This window comes from Dunckerocampus dactyliophorus, chromosome 16 (genome assembly GCF_027744805.1).
Source record: "Dunckerocampus dactyliophorus isolate RoL2022-P2 chromosome 16, RoL_Ddac_1.1, whole genome shotgun sequence".
Classification (NCBI taxonomy): domain Eukaryota; kingdom Metazoa; phylum Chordata; class Actinopteri; order Syngnathiformes; family Syngnathidae; genus Dunckerocampus; species Dunckerocampus dactyliophorus.
In genome coordinates this window covers 8608507-8628042 of record NC_072834.1, presented here as the reverse complement: position 1 = coordinate 8628042, position 19536 = coordinate 8608507, and the positions used below count along the sequence as shown (strand labels likewise).

The 19536-nt window shown below is 42.4% G+C and overlaps 1 protein-coding gene across 2 annotated transcripts in view; it reads right to left on the bottom strand.

Annotated features, from left to right (window-relative positions):
- Nucleotides 1–19536, bottom strand: part of aff4 (AF4/FMR2 family, member 4) — a 46163-nt gene that overhangs the window by 5406 nt on the left and 21221 nt on the right. For both annotated transcript variants that reach the window (XM_054754755.1, XM_054754754.1), the window contains exons 3-20: nt 10989–11789; nt 10110–10148; nt 9892–9978; nt 9628–9646; nt 8376–8439; nt 8202–8294; nt 7915–8059; nt 6635–7391; nt 6388–6539; nt 6223–6308; nt 5135–5369; nt 4959–5056; nt 4693–4756; nt 2043–2179; nt 1896–1967; nt 1044–1137; nt 878–921; nt 557–774 (exon numbers count right to left, since the gene is read on the bottom strand). In XM_054754755.1, the coding sequence (XP_054610730.1) occupies nt 557–774; nt 878–921; nt 1044–1137; nt 1896–1967; nt 2043–2179; nt 4693–4756; nt 4959–5056; nt 5135–5369; nt 6223–6308; nt 6388–6539; nt 6635–7391; nt 7915–8059; nt 8202–8294; nt 8376–8439; nt 9628–9646; nt 9892–9978; nt 10110–10148; nt 10989–11789 (3205 nt within the window). The remainder of the gene's footprint in view (nt 1–556; nt 775–877; nt 922–1043; nt 1138–1895; nt 1968–2042; nt 2180–4692; nt 4757–4958; nt 5057–5134; nt 5370–6222; nt 6309–6387; nt 6540–6634; nt 7392–7914; nt 8060–8201; nt 8295–8375; nt 8440–9627; nt 9647–9891; nt 9979–10109; nt 10149–10988; nt 11790–19536) is intronic.

The window sequence follows — 19536 nt, the reverse complement described above, 5'->3', positions numbered from 1 at the left end:
CAGCCACTTTAGGTAAATGTTGTAAATGTTCCCTCCATGGCTTAGTTTTTACGCCAGATGCCCTTCCTGACCCAATCGTAGCCGTGAATCAAACCCGTCCCCTCTACCATTACACCACCAAGGATACTTATTTACCTGTGCCTTTAAGATAACATAATGTGCCCATCTTGACAAGAAACCATTTCACACTGCCTGTAAAAACTGACAGAATTCCACCTTTTTGTTCTGTTTAACTGGCACAAACCAGAAACTGCGGTGTCAAAGTCAACCCAGCGATTTTCCAGCTTGGGAGAGCAGTGACACAGGCGGGATGACACCTGTGCATACGAGAATTCTCTGATAAGGCGACAGATTTGTGAAGTTTGTTGTCACACATCTAGTTGTCTAATTAGGGGGGTACTGTCTTGCAGTGTAAAAGTGGACAAAGAAAAGCAACATACCACAATTGTCGAGTTCTGTGTAAAAGGCACAGGTGTATAAAAGCCGTATCTACTGCTTTGGCTGTAATGCTGGTATTCTCGGGAATCTCCATGCAAAAAAGTGTAGGGGGGCTTACCTTTCTGCTCCTTTGACAGCTGCTCCGCCTGGTCCCACACCTCAGTGGCGTAGAGGAAGTTGGAGGTGACTTGCACGTAGCTGGCGGCCATCTGGTGGATACGCTGAGGTATGGTCACAGATGAGCTGGCGCTGCTGCTGCTACTCACTGATGAGTAGCCGCCAGCCGTGCCCGGTGACAGTTTAGGAGACACCGGCGAGGGCATTCCTGCTGCTTTGCTGCATGGAGGAGAAGAAACCACGATTAAAAAACAAAACAAAAACACGAGTAGACATGTGGAGGATAAGCCTTTTGCAGCCATTTTCAAACAGTGTGACTTACTTTCCCATGCCAGGAGAGGGAGCCTGGGTGTTACTCAGAGAGTTCTGGTCAAAAGAGGAAGAGAACCATTACTCACAAGACAACAAGAAAGTCCATTTAGTGTATGTACTGTGCATGCTATCCTCTCAAAAAGTGGAGAAGTTCAGGTTCTAGTGAAACAAAGTACCTTTAACTGTTCCGTAAGTGTTTTGGAGTATTTCAGAGCGCTGTCTTTCCTCAGCTTGAACAACCGTAGATGGAGGAGAGACTGGCATCTTAGGCTGGGCAGAGAAAGGGGTAAACTGTTCAATATTCCAAGTAGTGTGTGGATTACTACACTGGCATTGTGTTGTATACATACAGTGCAGTGCAACCTCCAAAGTCCAGCACTCCATTACATTTGCCAAAGCGCCAATTTACAGCCTTTATTTGCTGTAAAGTCAGCGTTTCAAGGGATAGTTTGGATTTTTTGACATTAAGTTGTATGACATTTGCTGCCACTCTTCTCATTTTCAGGCTTGTCAAAAGCCATCATGCCGCTCGCCACATGCTATGTACACCAGTAATTTAATAATACATTTAGTCTATCATTATTATTATTATTTTTAATAGCTACATGCTATGTACGCCAGAAATTTATTTTTACTGCATGCAACTGGTATTTAATTGACTGTGTAGCTCATATCATACGAAACAGCAAGATCCTTTCACTTTACCAAGTGCAATTTCTGGTTCTGGGGTTATCATCACACTTTTCCTTCTTTGCCATCACTGGTACTATTTTGTGGTGGCATCACAAAAAAAAGCGTTAATCCTTTGAATATCAGACCGTAAGTCTTTCTGTTTAGATTTACAACCAAAAAGTGGTTTTGCAGCGCTCTTTTTATATAGGTGCACAAAAACAGACATGGATTTTGTCTGTTTTTGTGAACTTCCTGTTACGATCTTTGCCTATTGTCTCATGTATGAAATAGGCAATCCATGACTTTGTGGAGGTTCCGCTGTAGATGACAAAGCTACCTTGATTCAGAACACTTACCAAAGAACCGCTACACGCTTATCTGCTGGTGTCGCATCTGGAGCCATGTAACTTTTTAACTTCATTGTGTACCTGAGCGTGAAGACAAAACACATATTAGCTACGAGAACACTAAGCTACTCCTGTTTTGTTTTCTTCCTTTCTTACTTGATAAGCTCCACCGTTTCAGCATACATGGGAAAGGGAGACTTGGCCTCCTGTGCGCTCTTCTCAAGGGCGTTGCCGCATTCAATGAATGACACCACCGCATCCAGGTAGTAGATGGCCTTCTCGAAACGGTCCAGCTGAACAGACAATGCAAACAACTGGGAATAAAATAACTGTTAAAACACTGTAACCTAGCTTATATTATCCACCATACCGTGCAACCCATCTATGTCAAGGAATTCATTAAAGGAAAACCGCACTTTTTTAATAATTTTGCCCATCATCCACAATCCTTATGTGAGACATGAGCACACGTCTTTCTCTTTTCTGTGCGTTGTAAAGATATAAAAACAGCTAAAAAGACTTAGCTAAGAATCCTCGTAATGAGAAACACATATTTCGCCTATAAAGCTGAAAAAAACTCCAAAAAGTGCCAACAACGCTCCATTTACATATAAAGTGACGTGCATATTAACCAAGCTACAGCAACATTGTTATTATTATTAACATTGTTACGCCAATCGAACTACATGACTGCCGTATTGACACTTTGCCACACCACACTGGCTAGCTACTAACTTCACCACACACTCGCCTGCAGCACGTCGTGCCTCAGGCCACTACCAAACGCTACATTATTGTAGCTGCTGCGACTGCTTTAGCTCTTTTTGTTTTTGAGCTTGGAGAAGTTAATGCTAGGTGTAGGCATTCGTTTCTATATTGCTGTGTGAAATCAATGTGCCCACGATGGAAGTAATCCGGTAACGCTTAAAAGGACCAAAATACTGTAAGTATTACATGTTATCATGAATGTACCTGTTACTACATGGTTACAGTATGGATATAAAACCATAATACCTTGTTGGAGGCTTTTGGAGGTGTTTTAATAGCAGTCTTTGTAGGTGTGTCTCATTACTGTACGTGCAGTAATGAGCTGTCTTTTTTTATATGTTTAGAATGCACTGACAAGAAAAAGACGAGTATGTTCATGTCTCACATAAGAATTGTGGATGATGGACAAAATTTAAAAAAAAGTGCAGTTTTCCTTGAAGTCCCGGCCCACCATGTTCGTCTTATTCCTAAAAAGTGCCCGCTTAAGTTGATGTCGACATATGTTGTGGACTTCGTGTGTCAACATAAACTTTGAGACCCAAAGAGAGCATTTCTATCCTGGAACTCGGATATTTTTACTTATATTCGTTTAAATTTTATAAAGAGACTAAAAAATGTGAATATCAACATTTCGACTTTTTGTTGTTACATTATGCCTTATGCTCGATTTTTTTTATCATCTATGGCGTTTTTTTTGCCTTCTATCTCTCTACAATGTGCCGAGCACCAATAACAAACGAGACAAGGGCTGCATCGGCCATTAATCTGAAATCGTAGAAGGCGTTTGTGAATATACAAGGGTCATTATGGGTGACTTGTACAAAAAATGCTTACATGTTGGCAGGTCTGCTACTGTCTACTTACACAGCATTAAAATGTGTTCACACAGTGACTTCTTGTCCAGTGCAGAGTAAGATTCAAAATAGTAGTAGCAATATTACTACCACAGCAGTTAACACAATACACCCCTTAATTTGTTAGACTCCAGAGGAAAGATGTGTGCATGAGAGAAAACTTCATTTTCAACAAAATTACTGCAGTACTTCTTTTAGATAAATCATAATGAAAACAGAAAATGAGGTAAAAATAAAAATATGCACATATGTAGGAGAATGATGTAAAACAAAAAACAACAAAAATCCGTTATCGTCGCCCTTTGTGCAAGCAATGGTCAGTTTCGGTTTGTCGACAACCGCTTATGTTGACATAAGTCAGCCAGTCTGAGGGCTGACATAAACAAGTTCCACTGTATATTATACTATGTCCCAAAGCATGTTTTGCAATTTTACTGACTTCCACGACCCCCACAACAATATGACTGTAATTTCCGGTGTATAAGCTGGTACTTTTTTCTTATGCTTTGAACCGTGCGGCTTGTATAGTCATGACGCAGCTTCAGGAAGTACTGTAGTGACGTGGACGAGTGAAGTGGAAGCGAGTATCACGTTTTGAAGTCGTATGCAGCCATCTCTGACACATCTTATGTTAGGTTAATCAAGTGTAGAATTACTGCAGCTTCTGTGTGGACTACTCGGACCGCCAATCGTCCACTATCACCAACAGGTTTCAAAAGACTGGACTAAATGATGAGGATAGCTCAAGCTAAATTTGCCTCGAGACAGCAATAAGCAACAATGAACAAGAGAGAGAGAGAGTGACAAAGTGTGTGACGAAGGAATTATGAGGCTGTTCAAATGTGATGCTTGTCAAGACGACTTGAGTGGTTTTAGTTCCCAGGAGGAGCAGGAGGAGGACCGCGATGAATGACTTTTCTCGTATGCTACTGTTTAACTAGCCATTTTACACTCACAGTTTGGCACTGTTTGGAAAGACAGCATTTATTTAATCAAATTCTGTGTAACATCATTCTGTGTACTAAATATCCCATCTTACAAAGTGGACACCTGCAGCTTATAGACAGGTGCGGCCTACATATGTACAAATCTTTTTTTTTCCTCTTTAAATTTAGTGGGTGCGGCTCTACAGTCCGGAAATTATAGTATCCCATTACATGTAAATATACGTGTGAAGCTCCTACCAGTGCGTCCGCATTGTGTTTAAGTTTCTTGGCCTCTTGCAAGTAGTGATCTGCTGAATGGGCCCTGAAATGAACATAGAAAAAAACATTTCCCACATGTACAATTGTTTCAAAACAACCTTATTTAAATAAACTAGAATAAATAAATAAAGCAGAATATGAATGCAATGTTTACTTGCCATAGCATAATGGACATCTCATAGCCCCCTGCATCAAAACACAATGCTCTCGTCCAAACGCATTGCTTTTAGGATAACACGGCTTACCTATCCTCAAAAGGCAGCTTGGATCTTTGAGACTTGGAGCCGTCGGTGGAGAGCGGCGGCACAGCCAGCTGGTTATCGCAGCCCTTTGAGGATTTCTCCTGCAGAGACGGCACGAAAGAGTGGATGAAGTCTCATTGGAGAAGAAAGAGAAACAGAATGCCGTCTTGATGACATACCTTGCCATCCCGAGTGCTGCGTCCCTTGTCCTCGCCTTTTCTGTGCTTGGAGGTGGAGGTGCTCTTGGTGCTGTGCCCCCCTTCCTTGCCGCTCCCCGCCCCGCTGGACAGCGACGTGGACGATTGGCTGATGGTCCTCTTCCGACTCGGATGCTCTGCTTTAGGCGTGCGCTGGAGACCCGCCATTGACGGAGAAGGGACAGGCTCCTCTTTCTTCTCCAAAGACCTCTTGGATCTGTTTGCACACAACATACAACTAAGGACACACTTTCCATGCCTCTATTGGACCGTCCCGTAACACCCAAAGAACCAAAAATGCATTGTTGTAGAGCAGGCGTGCTCACACTTTTTAAGCCTGCAAGCTACTTTTAAAATGACCAAGTCCCAAAGATCTACCTCCTACTATAAACACAGAGAATATATACAGTATATTTAGAATATTTCTAAATATTTTATACATTGTACATGTATATCAGGGGAGCAAACACTTTTTTAGCATGCAAGTTACAAGTCAAAATGACTGGTAAACTTTGAAACAACCATATTAAATACCATGGTTGTCACGATACACTCTTTTTTTTTTCACTGTTTGATTGGGACTCATCTTCAACCATTTCTTCACTTAAAAATACATTGCTCTGTGTGCATGACTGGAAAGTTGACATTTGTGTCGCCCCCTATGGATTATAATAAAAATGCTTTGGAAAACACTCTAGCCATACAGATATCCATCCTCACATCACTTTTACAATCATGACCCTAACGGTCAATGACTTATGGACAATTAGTTGCCAAGTCCTGCCAGTGCACCTGTAACAACATTTCACTTGATGGTGGCCATGTTTTTCCAATCAATCATGCTGAAAATTTATAGACATGTGCTAGTCAGTCCCCCTAATGGCTTGTACCAAATTTTGTGGCGATTGGGCTAAACACCCTAAAGTCACAGTGGGTGGTTTGTAGAGCTCACTGAGCTGTGTGAGTCATCAGAAGGCATTCCGACTTCTGGGGTTAAATAACAGCACCACCTTGTGGTGTGTTTTGTCAGGAGAATAATAGCAGTTATTGCGACTGCTAAATACACTTACTCTTTACTGCTGCTTTTATGATGTGATTGAGACTTTTCCTCCAACTTGCATCGCTTGCTGTCTGGCTTGGTGCCTTCCTCATCATTCTAAAAAGACCATACAAAGATTAGTTGGATATTACAAGCAGTACTATAACAGAATGCTACACTAACTAGTCCTGCAAACCTTGTGCTTCCTCTTGGCCTTGCTTGAGCTCTTCTCAGAGCTCTGCTTGCTGAAGTCCTTGCTGTCCCTGTCTTGGGAGTCGTCCCGCTCCACTTTTATCTCAGCGGGCTCCTTGTATGGCCGCCCGGGGATCCTAGATAGCAAGCTGAGATCTGTGGGAGATGGGATTGGAAAGGTATGGTTTACTTTACTTACAGAACATACTGTAATGGGTTTTTTTTGCATTTCAATTTCAATTTCAACTGACCTATCTTGACTATCAAAACCTGCTGCGGAGGCTGCCTTGTGATGTAGCGCTCCTCCGGGTCACTTAAAGGAGACAGCAGCTCTTTCTCCTCCATCGGGGAGAACACGCACACAGGCGTCCTGATGCTCTCAGTGTATTTGGGTGTCTGAGACGAGGACGGGATGCTGTCGTTTCCTTCGGAGTCCGACGACGACGAGTTCGTGACAAACTCTCGAGACTTTTCGCGAGACGACTTGGAGCCGGCCTTGGCCTTGCGCTTGTCCACGGAGGCGGCGGCGGCAGCTGTGGTAGGTCGTGGAGAGGATTTCGGTTCCTTTTTTATGCTCGGCTTGCGGGAACCCTTGGTGGCGGCTTTGGGCCGGTGCGGCGGGATCTCAGGAGTTGGTTCGCTTTCCACCCTCAGGCCTCCCTTCGGCTCCTCCACCACTGGGGGCTTTTCAGACTTTTTAGGCTGTTTCTTCCCCACAGGCCTCCGGTTACCCGTGCTGCTTTCACTCTGGGCAGGAGATTTCTGGCGACCGCGGCCACTCTCGCCACCTTTTTGCGCTGCCCGAAGGTCCCTGCTTGGTGCCGGTGCTGAGGAATCCTTCGATCCCCCGCCCTGACTGCTGTAGCCTCGACCTGAGCTGTTATCTCTACCCTCTTTTTTGCTCTTGGTTTGGACGTTGTTGCTGTCCAACGGTGACGCTGGAGAGAACTGCTTAGCCTTCTTGAACCAGTTGTCCAGCTGCCACTTGTTGGCCATTGGTTGTTCAGGCTAAAAGAAAGAAAAGAGCATTTTAATTCATTAGAATTTTCTTGAATCATACATACAGACTCAAATGTGTGCACAAAGTGCAGCACCTGGGGGCCATTTGCATTGGCCTGTGGCACAGTTTACACATAAAATGAAACACCAAAATGAGCAAAAATTGGGAAAATAAACCAAAAGGCATAATGTAAAGATAAAAAACAAAATGTTTAAACTAATAATGTGTAGTGTTCCCAGCGTCACACGTTAGCTCCAATGAGTGCGACTTGAGATGCTTTTCCCCCCCATCGGAGTTCAACAGCTGCCACAGTCTAAGCAGTCCAAGGAGAAGCTGTATTAATTCCACACTTGATCAAACTTACTTAAGATACTACAAATACAAGTACAGAGGTTCACTTCTTTTTACACGTGTGAGATACTTCAGAATGTCCACAAAAATAACGTTTTCTTTCACATTTTAAGCAAATCAGGAGTACACCAGCATCTTAAAACAGACGGTGCTGTAAAGTTACTTTGAAGCCATTTTTACCTCGGGAGAAGCAGGCCGTGGCGGTTCATTGGCCTCGCTGTCCGTTGTGCTGCTCTCGCTCTCACTGTCCGAACCCGAGCTACTCTCTGAGCCGCTGTGGCTACTGGAGTCATCTCTGGACTGCTCAGGTCCTTCGCTGTTATTGCTGCCATGGAAAAAAAAACGACATTAATATGTCACAAAAGGTGCCTGCTACACACCGAGCCAAGTTCAGATATGTAATAAATCACAAAAATGCTGATTCGATGTCTGTTTCATAGGTTTGAGTGACTTCCCAAAGCTCTAACCTTTCTGATTTGTTTCTTGAGATGTTCTTGGCAGAGTCCTGCTCTCCATCACTGTCCTCGCTACTACTGAGCTTCAGGTCATCTTCCAGCATACTGAGATACGAGAATGATGCATTTCAATAAGACTTCTTAGGATAGGTCACACTATAACTAGGTCAAAATAAGATTGCATACGTTGGCTGGTCATCACAAGCTTTGGACTGGTGGCTGCTTGAGCTCTTGGAAGAACTGCCTCGCTCTGTAAAGCACAAACATATCAGCGACAAAGACTTGCAGAGCCAGTAAAGCCTTTCCCTTAATGCAGGGATTCCCAAACTATGGTTCTGGGGGCCAAAAAAAGATCACAGGTCAACCCTTATTTGGCCTCCAATTGTCATAAACGTTACCTTCAAGTTTGAATGTTGCAAAAGCATAATAAAAAATATACACCAAAATTTAACACATTTTCAATTCACGCAAGACTTCTGTTAATTCACGCAAGACTTGAGCCTATCTCTTGAGGCTGGAGCTTAGTCAGAAGCTAAAAGATTAACTCTGGTAGGGTAGTTTACCCTAGGGATACTTTTCATATGTAATTATTAACAATAAGAGTGGGTGGGTCTTTCTTTTACATGTGTACGACAGTTAAAATATTACACATAACATTGCCTGTACAAATACTGCATAATTATTGACCTTGCTTTCCGAGTCAACCAGACGGAAGATAACAGAATGAATTGTCCTCTAACGTTGTGGTTATTGCTGTAATCATCCTTCATTCATTCATTCTATGCCGCTTGTCTTCACTAGGGGTCGCGGTGGTATGCTGGAGCTAACTTTGGGCAGGGTACACTCTAGACTGGTCACCAAACAACCATTCATACTCGCATACATACCGATGGACAATTACCCATCATGCATATTTTTGGAAATTTGGGAGGAACCCATGCACGAGCGGGTCAACTCGGCACAGTGATGCCCCAACGGATACGGCATATGAACCCAGATCTTCAAGAACTCCTGTGTGGCCAACATGCTAAACACTAGGCCACCGCCCCGTATTGCTGTAATACTTGACATTTACATATTAGTGTAAGGAAATATGCACAACAGTGAAATTCAAATGCATAAACAGTAAATAAATATATACACTGGAATTCAATGTTTATGCATTTGAATTTCACGGTTGTGCATATTCCATATGATATATTTTATTGATCATCAAGGTAAACAAAATGAATTGAGATGGACAAAAAGCTTTGATTCGTGTTGACACAAATTCATGTCTTGGTTTATGTGCATTATATGTCGATGTGATGGCAATACATGATGTAACATAGTAAGATTGGGGCTCTGGAGGGGTTGCAACTTTCGAATTTATGTCTTGAGATGAACCCGTTAATATGCACTCGTGCAACAGAGACTGTGAATTGTGTGTCTTACTCACTTGCAAAGGAGTGAGAATCCTGTTGTGGAAAAAAAGAGAGAGAAAACATTCAGTATTAGTCCTTTCATCCTTTGCAATTATTCTGTCTCATCTGCTAACATTCACTCACTAGCCGGAACATAAGTCGTATCACTTTAATATGCTAGCTAAAGAGCAGCCAAGTTTGTTTTTGTGTGTTTGAAACAAAGCATAGATGATAGAACCTTATAAAAAACGTTCATCTAGACACGTTGAATAAAAAGGCAGCTGCTGGGCAATGCTGACCTTGGTAGGGAACGGAAACTTGGAGGGCTCTGTCTTGCAGGGGGTGTGGATAGCTGTCAATGGAGGGGGCCAGGACTGAGTCATTTCCTGAGAGAAAATACACACACGCACACACGGGGGAAAAATGTGCAAATAAGACATAAGGTGCAGGCTTTGTGAAACACTCTTTGACTGACACAAGACTGTAGACGCTGAATACCTTCACAAAAAATACACACCTTCAGAATCTCGTCCACGCAGTTGGCGTCCCCAGACCCCTAAAAATAGACAAAAAAATAGGCAATAGAACAGTAAAGCATTCTACGACCACGGGTGGGATTTTTTCTGAAATTTCTAGGAAGGATTGCCTGTCAAGTTTAGCTAGGGAGATGTGGAACTATACATAATGGAGCAGGTTTGGAATATATGGCAACTTAAAGCAATTAACTGGTCATTAGAGACACATACTGTATGTGCTTTGCTGTGGCTCTAGCTTTTTGCAAGAGACAGACATACAACTTATTAATTCCAGCAATACCTACAAAATGTCACTACGTCTCAGTTTCACGTCCTCTTCCCCCTCAATTATGTGTAGTAGTTTTTTTTTAGTTTTATTATATTATACACTCAGTATAGTTAAGTTCTCTTTGAACTTGTATGACAGCTAATAATGTTACAGTGTTACTTAAAACATTGTCTGCACAGTTAATAAAGGCTTTATGATGGTAATGAATGAATTAGCTTCACATTACTTCCTAAGCTGATGTCTGAAATTGAACTGAGAGATGCACAGTGCAACAAAATTTGCATTAAATGTGGTTTTAGCAATAATTATGCACAAGATGTGTTTTCAACAGTCCTTACGTCGATACCTTGGAAAAAAAAAAAAAACAAATCCTGGTAAATTCTTATATACAGTAAATTACCGTTGAACGTTTCCCAACCCTATTGCAAGCGTATCTACCCTTAAACAGCTTTAATTATTAAAAATTACTTCAGCCAAACAGAAGCCTTTGCACAGGTGAATGTGAGAAAAATACGTTTGACTACTACTACTACTACTACTACTACTACTACTACTACTACTACTACTACTACTACTACATAAATAGTCGTACCTCTACAGGCTGCGAGGGGATCTTGAGTTTGGTCAGCGAGGCTTTGCCATTAGACTTCATCTCCCCCATAGTGCTGCTGTGCGACTGCCCGCTGTAGCTTTCCGCTTGTGAGCTCTTGGCTTCCGCTGTCTCCTGGCCGTCCATAGGCCTCACATAGGCCGTGGGCTTCTGAAGCATGGAGCCCGGTTTGGACATGAGCGAAGGGGGGAAGGCCTGATTGGAGTGCTGTCCGCTGGGGAAGGCGGTGTGAAGCCGCGAGGGCGAGTCCCAGTTGGCCTCTCGGTCTCGGGGGGACTTGGACCTGTAGCGTTCCTTGCTGTGGTGCTGCTCAGCGGCCAACGAGCTCCGCGAGTGGCTGTTGACGCCGGACGAGCTCAGAGAGCCCTTCGCCGGACTGGATGTGTGAGACTTTGAGTGATCGGACCCTCCGCTGTGTTTACTCGACTTTTTTTCCCGCACCTCTCCGCTGTGTCTTTGGCTTCCGCTGCTGCTGCTGCCGCTACTACCACCGTTGCCCCTCTGGCTACTGTGCCCCCCCTGGAGTCCGGAGCGTTTCTGAGACTGGGATGAGGAGGCTGCTGATGCGGGGCCTACAGGAGTCCACTTACTGCTCTGGCTGCTGCCGCCTCCTCGCTGGTCGCCAGCAAACAAAGGCGGGCCCGATTTCTCCTCCGAGGAAGACGAGCTGTTCGTAGGTTTTGTGCTAAGCTTCGGAAGGGTCTCGCCAATCGGTTCTTTCATCTCGTCGTAATTGCCCAGCATGCTCTGAATACGGCTGGACAGTTTATCTTCTTTGCTGGACTGCAGTCATGGAAGGAAGAGGTGGGGCAGAGTGGAGTGATGGAGGAAAAAAAAGACAAACAGTCAGTGTGAACCCGTTCATCATTTAGCTTTTTTTAATTTTAGCCAGACATCAGTCGGTATAAGACAAGAACAACAACAATGGAGGAGAACAAAGGTTTCCTGTGTTTTTTTGTACTTATGAAGACAGAGAGCTATAGATATGGACATAGACAGCGATAATTAGCATTAACATTAGCATGTGTGTTTATTTTTGTCATTTCTCAGAAAAAACTGATTGCTGCAGAAAAGAAAAGGCTAGAGCAGTGGTTCTCAAACCTTTTCACAGTGGCGTACCCCTTCAGACATTTGACCTGAAGCTGTGTACCCCCTACTCCTACACACTTAACATTAACCTTTTTATCTTAATTAACTTGAAATACTAAACAGAATTAATTGGTTAATTAAATTTATAATAATTCTGTGGCAAAAATGTGTATTTTGCATGGTCACATTTTGATAAAGTTTCACATGAGCAGTGATGAATAGATAAGCAATCATCCTACATATCTTTTATTCCAGTCTGATGTTGGCATCCTTCTGTTTGAATGGCTCGACTTTGAGCTTCACTTTTTTTGTCCAATGATTATGGCTATGGTTTAAGTCTGCGTATTCATTTAAGACCAAATTGAAGGGGAAAGTTTAACAACCACGATAAAGCAGTATCCCAAGTACAAAAATTCATACAACCAACAATAAAGCCTCATTTTCGGGGAATCCCCCCACTCACAGTGACAGGTTTTCACCGCTGTGCGGGTATTGTAGCACCAATATAAATGAAATTTGCAAGATGAAACACTCTTAATGCACAAAATAATCAGCAAACTTTCTTATTTGCTCATATGATGCACACGGAGCAATGAACAACTTAATGCTCTGTCTCCTACTGCTCCGTTCGCCTTGCGCTGCGAGACGTTCAGGGGCACTCGTAATTGTGAGCGTTGGCGCTAATTTTTTTTCCATTTTTATTCACGTACCACCTATTCCAATTGGTGTTTGGGAACTACAGTACAGTACTCGTTTATCGCTTGTGATAAGTGAATTTCCGCAGAATAGGATTCTTTTTTTTTTTTTAATAAATGAAATATTTTCGTTGGTGGAGCATAGAAAACCTGTTGACCTATTAAACACAGTTTTTGGCAAAAGCCAACAAATAAGTCATTTGAAACATAAAAAAGACATAATATAGACTAACACGTTACCATTGGGAGTCACACTATCACAAAGTATTTCCTGCAGTGGCTATTGTCTCATCAATGTAACATTACTGACACCTAGTGACCCAGGTAGTATACCACATATCAACGTCATGTGAACTTGAATTGAATGTGTCTTCTGAATACCTTAAATTTGTATTTTAGTTCATTTAACAATTTTTATGCCTGAAAATGCTTAATTTAGGCCAGAAATATGTACAATTTGCGTAAATATGCATGTATTTTTTACTCATAAGAGGCCGTAGTCAACCACAAAACAGCGCTGGTTTATGAATATATTTTGAAGAAAACACAACAGAATGAATTAGCAATACTGTCTACATTATGGTGTACGGTGTAAGCCAAGATATGGGCGTGTGTTCATTTTTGTCAGTGTGGTCGAGTATCCTCAAATGTTAATGCTGTGGCGATGATGAATAAACGTGGTATCGCAGCAACGTGGAGACTGTGGGCCATAACACGGTATCAACAAGGTAAGCTAAGGTTTAGAACCTGTTTGCGTTTTTGTTAGGGGTGTCTCGATACAACTTTTTCCACTTCAGATCCGATACTGATATTGCAACCCTCAATATCAGCCGATATCAATCTGATATCAGCACAAATCATACTTCTCTTACTTATTTCACAGCGTGGAATGGTGGAAAAGGCTTGATCAAGTGATATTACTCAGAACAATAATCAGCAACAGTAGTATGAGAAAAACTGACCGATTTACATCTTTAAGCATCTTGGGTATAATTTTATACACAATATAGTGAGGTTTGGGGTGCTCAATTAAGCGTTTAAGTCCGACTTTGCTCACCACCAACAGGGGCTGGTCATGTTATAGCTAATGACTTCTTGTTGTCCTGTGGGAGCGTCCCGTGTAACGCTGCTTCAAATGCACAATGAGGTTGGTCGTATTAAATGTCCCTGGTTCTGTGCCACCACGAGAAACTTGTTCATGACAAGTGTTGCACTCAGCTAATGTCTTTTTTGGACTTAAAAAAATAGACACGGCCGGCATCGCTCTTCCGTCATGCTTAACAAGTTAGCACACGCTGGGGCAAACTCTGGAATCGACTTCGTATTTTTTTTTTTTTTTTGCTGATATCCATATCCAATATCAATATCACTGACAACCCATTTTTTTGTCATATGTATCCCCAAATGTTGTAGTGATGATCTACACTGGAAAAGTAGGACCTGCTTTTGCCAGTATGAAAACACCAATAGAGGCCTAAAATGCTGATTAGGTCCATCCCACCCAGTGGGCGTCATAAATCCACGTCACTGACAACATAACCTCCTGGGAAATAAGGTGTAATAAAGTCCAAGTAAGCTTGTTTAGAGCGGTCAGCCCAACGTACCCATGAGTGTATTGATCAAAACCAGATGTAAAGCCCCCACTGTGGCCAAAGGGATCCACCACACTGCTAGCAGCGAGCATGTTTGAAGGGGGGGGGGTTGGAATATCCAGTTTCACATGTGGCCTCAGATCGCTCTTCTGTTAAGACAGATTTACACAGGAGGAAACACAAGCTGCTATCTGAAGCAGGAAATCACTTGCTTGCATCGACTCCACGACCTCCCCAGCCAACACAACCTGCTTAACACATGTGATGTATGAGTAATTACAAGTTAAAACCTTAAAATAGGGTTAATAGAAGGCGGCTGATTCTTCCCAAACCACCTAAGACCTATTTTCTGTTGTTTTTAATACTTGTGCATTTACATAAAAACGTTCTAGCTGGTCAGGAAGGAACCTCGGGGCTGGAGGATGACAAACGCACACCAACTTCCTCCTCTAAATGGATTATAATGTGCTCACCACACACCACCAACGCTCACCACTCAGGGGAAAAACTCCTGAGAGATGGCAGAAGACTTCAAGGAAGCTGCAGTGGCTTGAGAAAAATAAAGAAAAGGTTTTTTTGTTTTTTGTTTTAAACCTGCTGTGCTAACTTAAGATGTGTCAAAAGCAAAATGAATTGATTTTAGTTCCTACTATCAGCAAGTAAACAGAGCCATGGGTGAGCAGAAAACTCCGAGACAAAACCAGTTTTTCAGGGCATAAGAGGTACAAACACATTATATTCTCTGACAGCAGGCTCACTCTGCCACACTTAGGAAAACCAAATTCACACTGCCTATAAAAAGGCGGCGTGTCTCTACCTTTTTTCCCCACAGGTATGTCCAGCCTACGTTACAGCTCCAATGCTATCTCCAAAGTGAAAAATTGCCATGTTGCCGTCTCATCCTCGCTTTCATGTCTGTGTTGTTTGTCCAGAACAGCAACAAGGGGGGGGGGAATGTTACCATGTCGACCATGCATTTTTCCACCTTTGGGGGAGGTATAAGAGCCGTAACAGAGGCGGGAAAGAATTTGACTCACAGTTGTGTTGAAAGCAATTGCTGTCAACTTAAAGCAGCCAGTTACCTCTAGCCCCTTTCACACAGGCACTTTTCTGCCTTTTCTTCCTGTGTACCAACATGGAATTTGGTCGCTAAGAGTGGTAAACCTAGCAAATTTCTACATTTACAGTTGTCTTCTTGCTTTGCTTTACGCGATGACGGTTTTTAAAAAAATATATAAAACAATAAATCATGTAGTTTCGTGGTTGAACATGACCTATTATTAGTCAAAACATATGCATATTTAAGCTAATGTTGTGTATTTTTTGCAGACATGAAGCATTTTCAAAGCTAAAAATGAGTTAAATTAGCTAATATACAAATATACGACATTCAAAATACGCATTCAAAGACGTTAATTCCACACTTGTCACTAAGTGCCAGTAATGTTACTGTAATGTTGGGTGGCAAACACAATCACCAGACCTGATCGTCAGAACAGGCTTTTATATCAGGTTTGAACTCTCATAACAGGCACAATAACAAAAACCTAATAAAAACAGTTGCGGTATAACAAAACTCTGAACACACAACGTCACTTCCTGTCCTCCATACGTCCGGAACACATTTATTGCAACACACATGAGCACAAGTCTTATTTATGTCTGAAATGATTTATTTTGTCTGATTATGTCTACTTTATTAGATAACAGGAGTGTAAAGATGACTATAGGGTTGTTATTTCATGTCTAGAGGGCTCCAATAATGTTTAAAAAAAAAACATATTTAGAAGGTCGCAAACAGGTTTTCTGTGCTCTAACTACAAAAACATTCCCTTTATAAATAAGGAATCCTACTTTGCGGAAATTCACTTATCACGGCCGGGTCTGGAACCGAGGGATTGCTGTATATCAAATTTCCGAGCCGAAAGAGTGGTATGTGTGTGTAAGGTGACTCCCGCAATGTCCGGACTGGTGTGTGAGGTTCAACACCTGACAATCATTTCTCCCTGCCATGTTGTGTTGAAAGTGATCGTCACTGTCTAACAATAATTTCATTGCATCTAACGACTGAATGAGGGATGACATGTTGCTGTGGGAAAGGCAGACGGATAAATGTCGGATCCACTGTTAAGGCAATTTAGTGTAAAAGGGATGCTTGTAAATGAACGTAAATGTACTTATTTTTCCCAGTTGCTCCTTAATCCGAATCATCTTTATTCTCCAAGTATGACAAAGACACACAAGAAATGTGTTGCCGGCAGTTGGTGTCACTGTAGTACCGTTAGGAAAAAGAAAAACACACACCACAGATAAGAGGCCACAGATGCAGTGGTGTGCACATGCAGCCTTTCCACACACAACACAGCCCACTTCCACTTAGTGGAGCATGAGGGAGAAGGAAAAGTCATGCAGCAAAGGTTATGTAAGATGCAGACAGGCAGGAGACAAGCGATAGAGACTGTCGAAAATCCCCCGACTTTAAACAAATTGGCTTTACACACATAGCAAACGCCAAAACCTCCTCCAAATTTTTACCTTGCACTTTCTTGAGGGCTTAAAAACACTCATCTGTCACTCACCTCCAGTCCCCTTTCTATCACCCAGCACACATTCCTCACTGTTGCCCGAACGACTAGGTCCAGCTCAGGGAGAAGAGCTACTTAGCTCCGTGAAAATCGGGTTAGTGGTAAAGATTAGATCAGTGCGGGAAGAGCAAATCTTATTTAATGTCTTTACAGTCCAGGCTGGAGCTGGCTGGCTGGCTGGCTGGCCTACATGTTATGTGCATCAACATGAGGGGGCCAAGGCAGGAAGTGTGGTCTGTTCACACTGTGCAGGGTGTTTTGTATTTTTAAATGGTCCCATTATATGCAAAATTTCGTTTTTATAATGTTATAATGTGTCCCCGGAGCCTGTTTGTGAGCGCCAAGCGTGGAAAAAATCTCGCTCACTTTTCAGATACAAGGTGCTCATATGGTGGTCTTTTGAAGTTCCTGCTTTAGATGACTTCATGAAGGAAAAACGTTTGCCTCTGATCCACCCCCTAGCTCGAGCCAGTGGACAGCTTTGTAAAAAAAAAAAAAAAGCATACACATCTTAAAATCAAGCCTTTGATCTGCTAAATATCCACCAGTCAGCTATAGCTGTGGGAGCTGTACGTTTGATCCTATTGTTTTTCTTCAGCTACACATCTTAAAATCAAGCCTTAGATCTGCTAACTATCCATCAGTCAGCTACAGGCATTGAAGCTGTAAGTTTGATCCTATGATTTTTCTTCAGCAAATAGCTAATCCCGCATGATGTTAATGTCCGCCTGGCCCACTCCTTAATGTTAGCTGCCGTGTGTGTGTGTGTGAGAGATATATGACATCTATTAGTTTGGACAAGTGTAGAGTTACAGCGTACACAGTAGCGCTTCTTTAAGCCTGTATGTTGTCAGTGCGTGAAGTGTACCGGTCTTCAGCGCAGATCCGACCACTCACACTTGTCAAAAACCGGACTTGAGAGGGGTCAAGGGAGCCCAAGCGCTGCATAAACTCCCTTAGTCTTGTCAACTGCAACAAGATTTGGTATGTTTTTGCAATGTTTAATGTTATTTTATGCAGGCTTTTCCTGCAGCTTTTCCAGTGTCACTGAGGACGGACCTCTTGACAGGCTCACCGACCAAATTTCTTCCTTGCTTTTTGGCAAAAAAAAGAAAAGAGATTTCCAGTTTTTTCAAATTTTCTGCACTTTCTGGTTGTTGTCTGTGGTGTGGACTATTCTTTGGGGAACTGATCCCTTTCACCATAGATCTCTTTGATGCTCTTTGTTGCACAGTGGCTTTAACTGTATGACACAATTTTATACTGGACCAGCTAAACTTTTCGGGTCATTCACACTACCAGTTACACACTATATATATATATATATGTATATGTATATGTATATGTGTATATATATATTATGTATATATATATTATGTATGTATATATATATATATATATATTTAAATAATTAGTCAAATAAAACCACATGATATATACAGTATATACACTCCTGATCAAAATCTTAAGACCAGTTGAAAAATTGCTAGAATTTGCATTGTGCACATTTGGATCTTAATGAGGTTTTAAGTAGAGCTACAATATGCAAAAGCAAGAAGGGGGAGTGAGACAAAAAGCATTTTGCAAAAGTTATTTATTGAAAACAACAAACTGAAATAGGCTGTTAATCACCTGATCAAAAGTTTAAGACCACACGCTATAAAAGCCAAAATCTGCTCAAAATTGCCATTTCTGTCAGGCATTCACACTGTCATGCCCTCCTGATGGCTAAAGCTAAGAAGCTCTCTTTTTGAACGTGGTCGGATTGTCGAGCATCATAAGCAAGGCCTCTCGCAGCATTGCTGCTGCCATTTGTTGGTGCAGTAAGCACGTAAGTGAGCATTATGGAACAAAAAAGTCAAGTGGGAGACCCACAAAAAAAAATATCACACCTGCGCTGAGCCGGGGGATCCGATTGGCTGTCCATCAAGACACAAGGTGGTCTTCCACCCACAATGAGGCCCTTACTGGTGCCGACTGCAGCACAATAACCATCAGACGGCATCTGCGGGAAAAGGGTTTAAAAAACAAAAAACAAATTCAAAGACCTCGTTTCCTTCAACGCCACAAAACTGCCCATTTAGACTTTGCCAGGGAGCATCAAACATGGGACATTGAAAGGTGGATGAGGAAAAAATGTAACCTTGACGGTCCAGATGGCTTCCAAAGTTACTGGAATGACAAGGAGATCCCACCTGAGATGTTCTCTACAGTGGAGGGGGCTCCATCATGATCTGGGGTGTTTTTTCCATTCAGTGGAACACTGGAGCTTCAGGTGGTGCGGGGTCGTCAAACGGCGGATGCTTACGTGCAGATGTTGCAGCGGGCATCCCTCATGACTGAGGGCCCTCGTCTGTGTGGTAACAGCTGGGTTTTTCAACAGGACAACGCTGCAGTTCACAATGCTCCCTTGACCAAGGACTTCTTCAGGGAGAAAAACATCACTCTTTTGGACCATCCTGCATGTTCCCCTCATTTAAATCCCATAGAGAACATTTGGGGATGGGTGGCAAGGGAAGTTTATAAAAACAGCCAGCAGTTTCAGAGAGTCGATGCCCTTCGTGAAGCC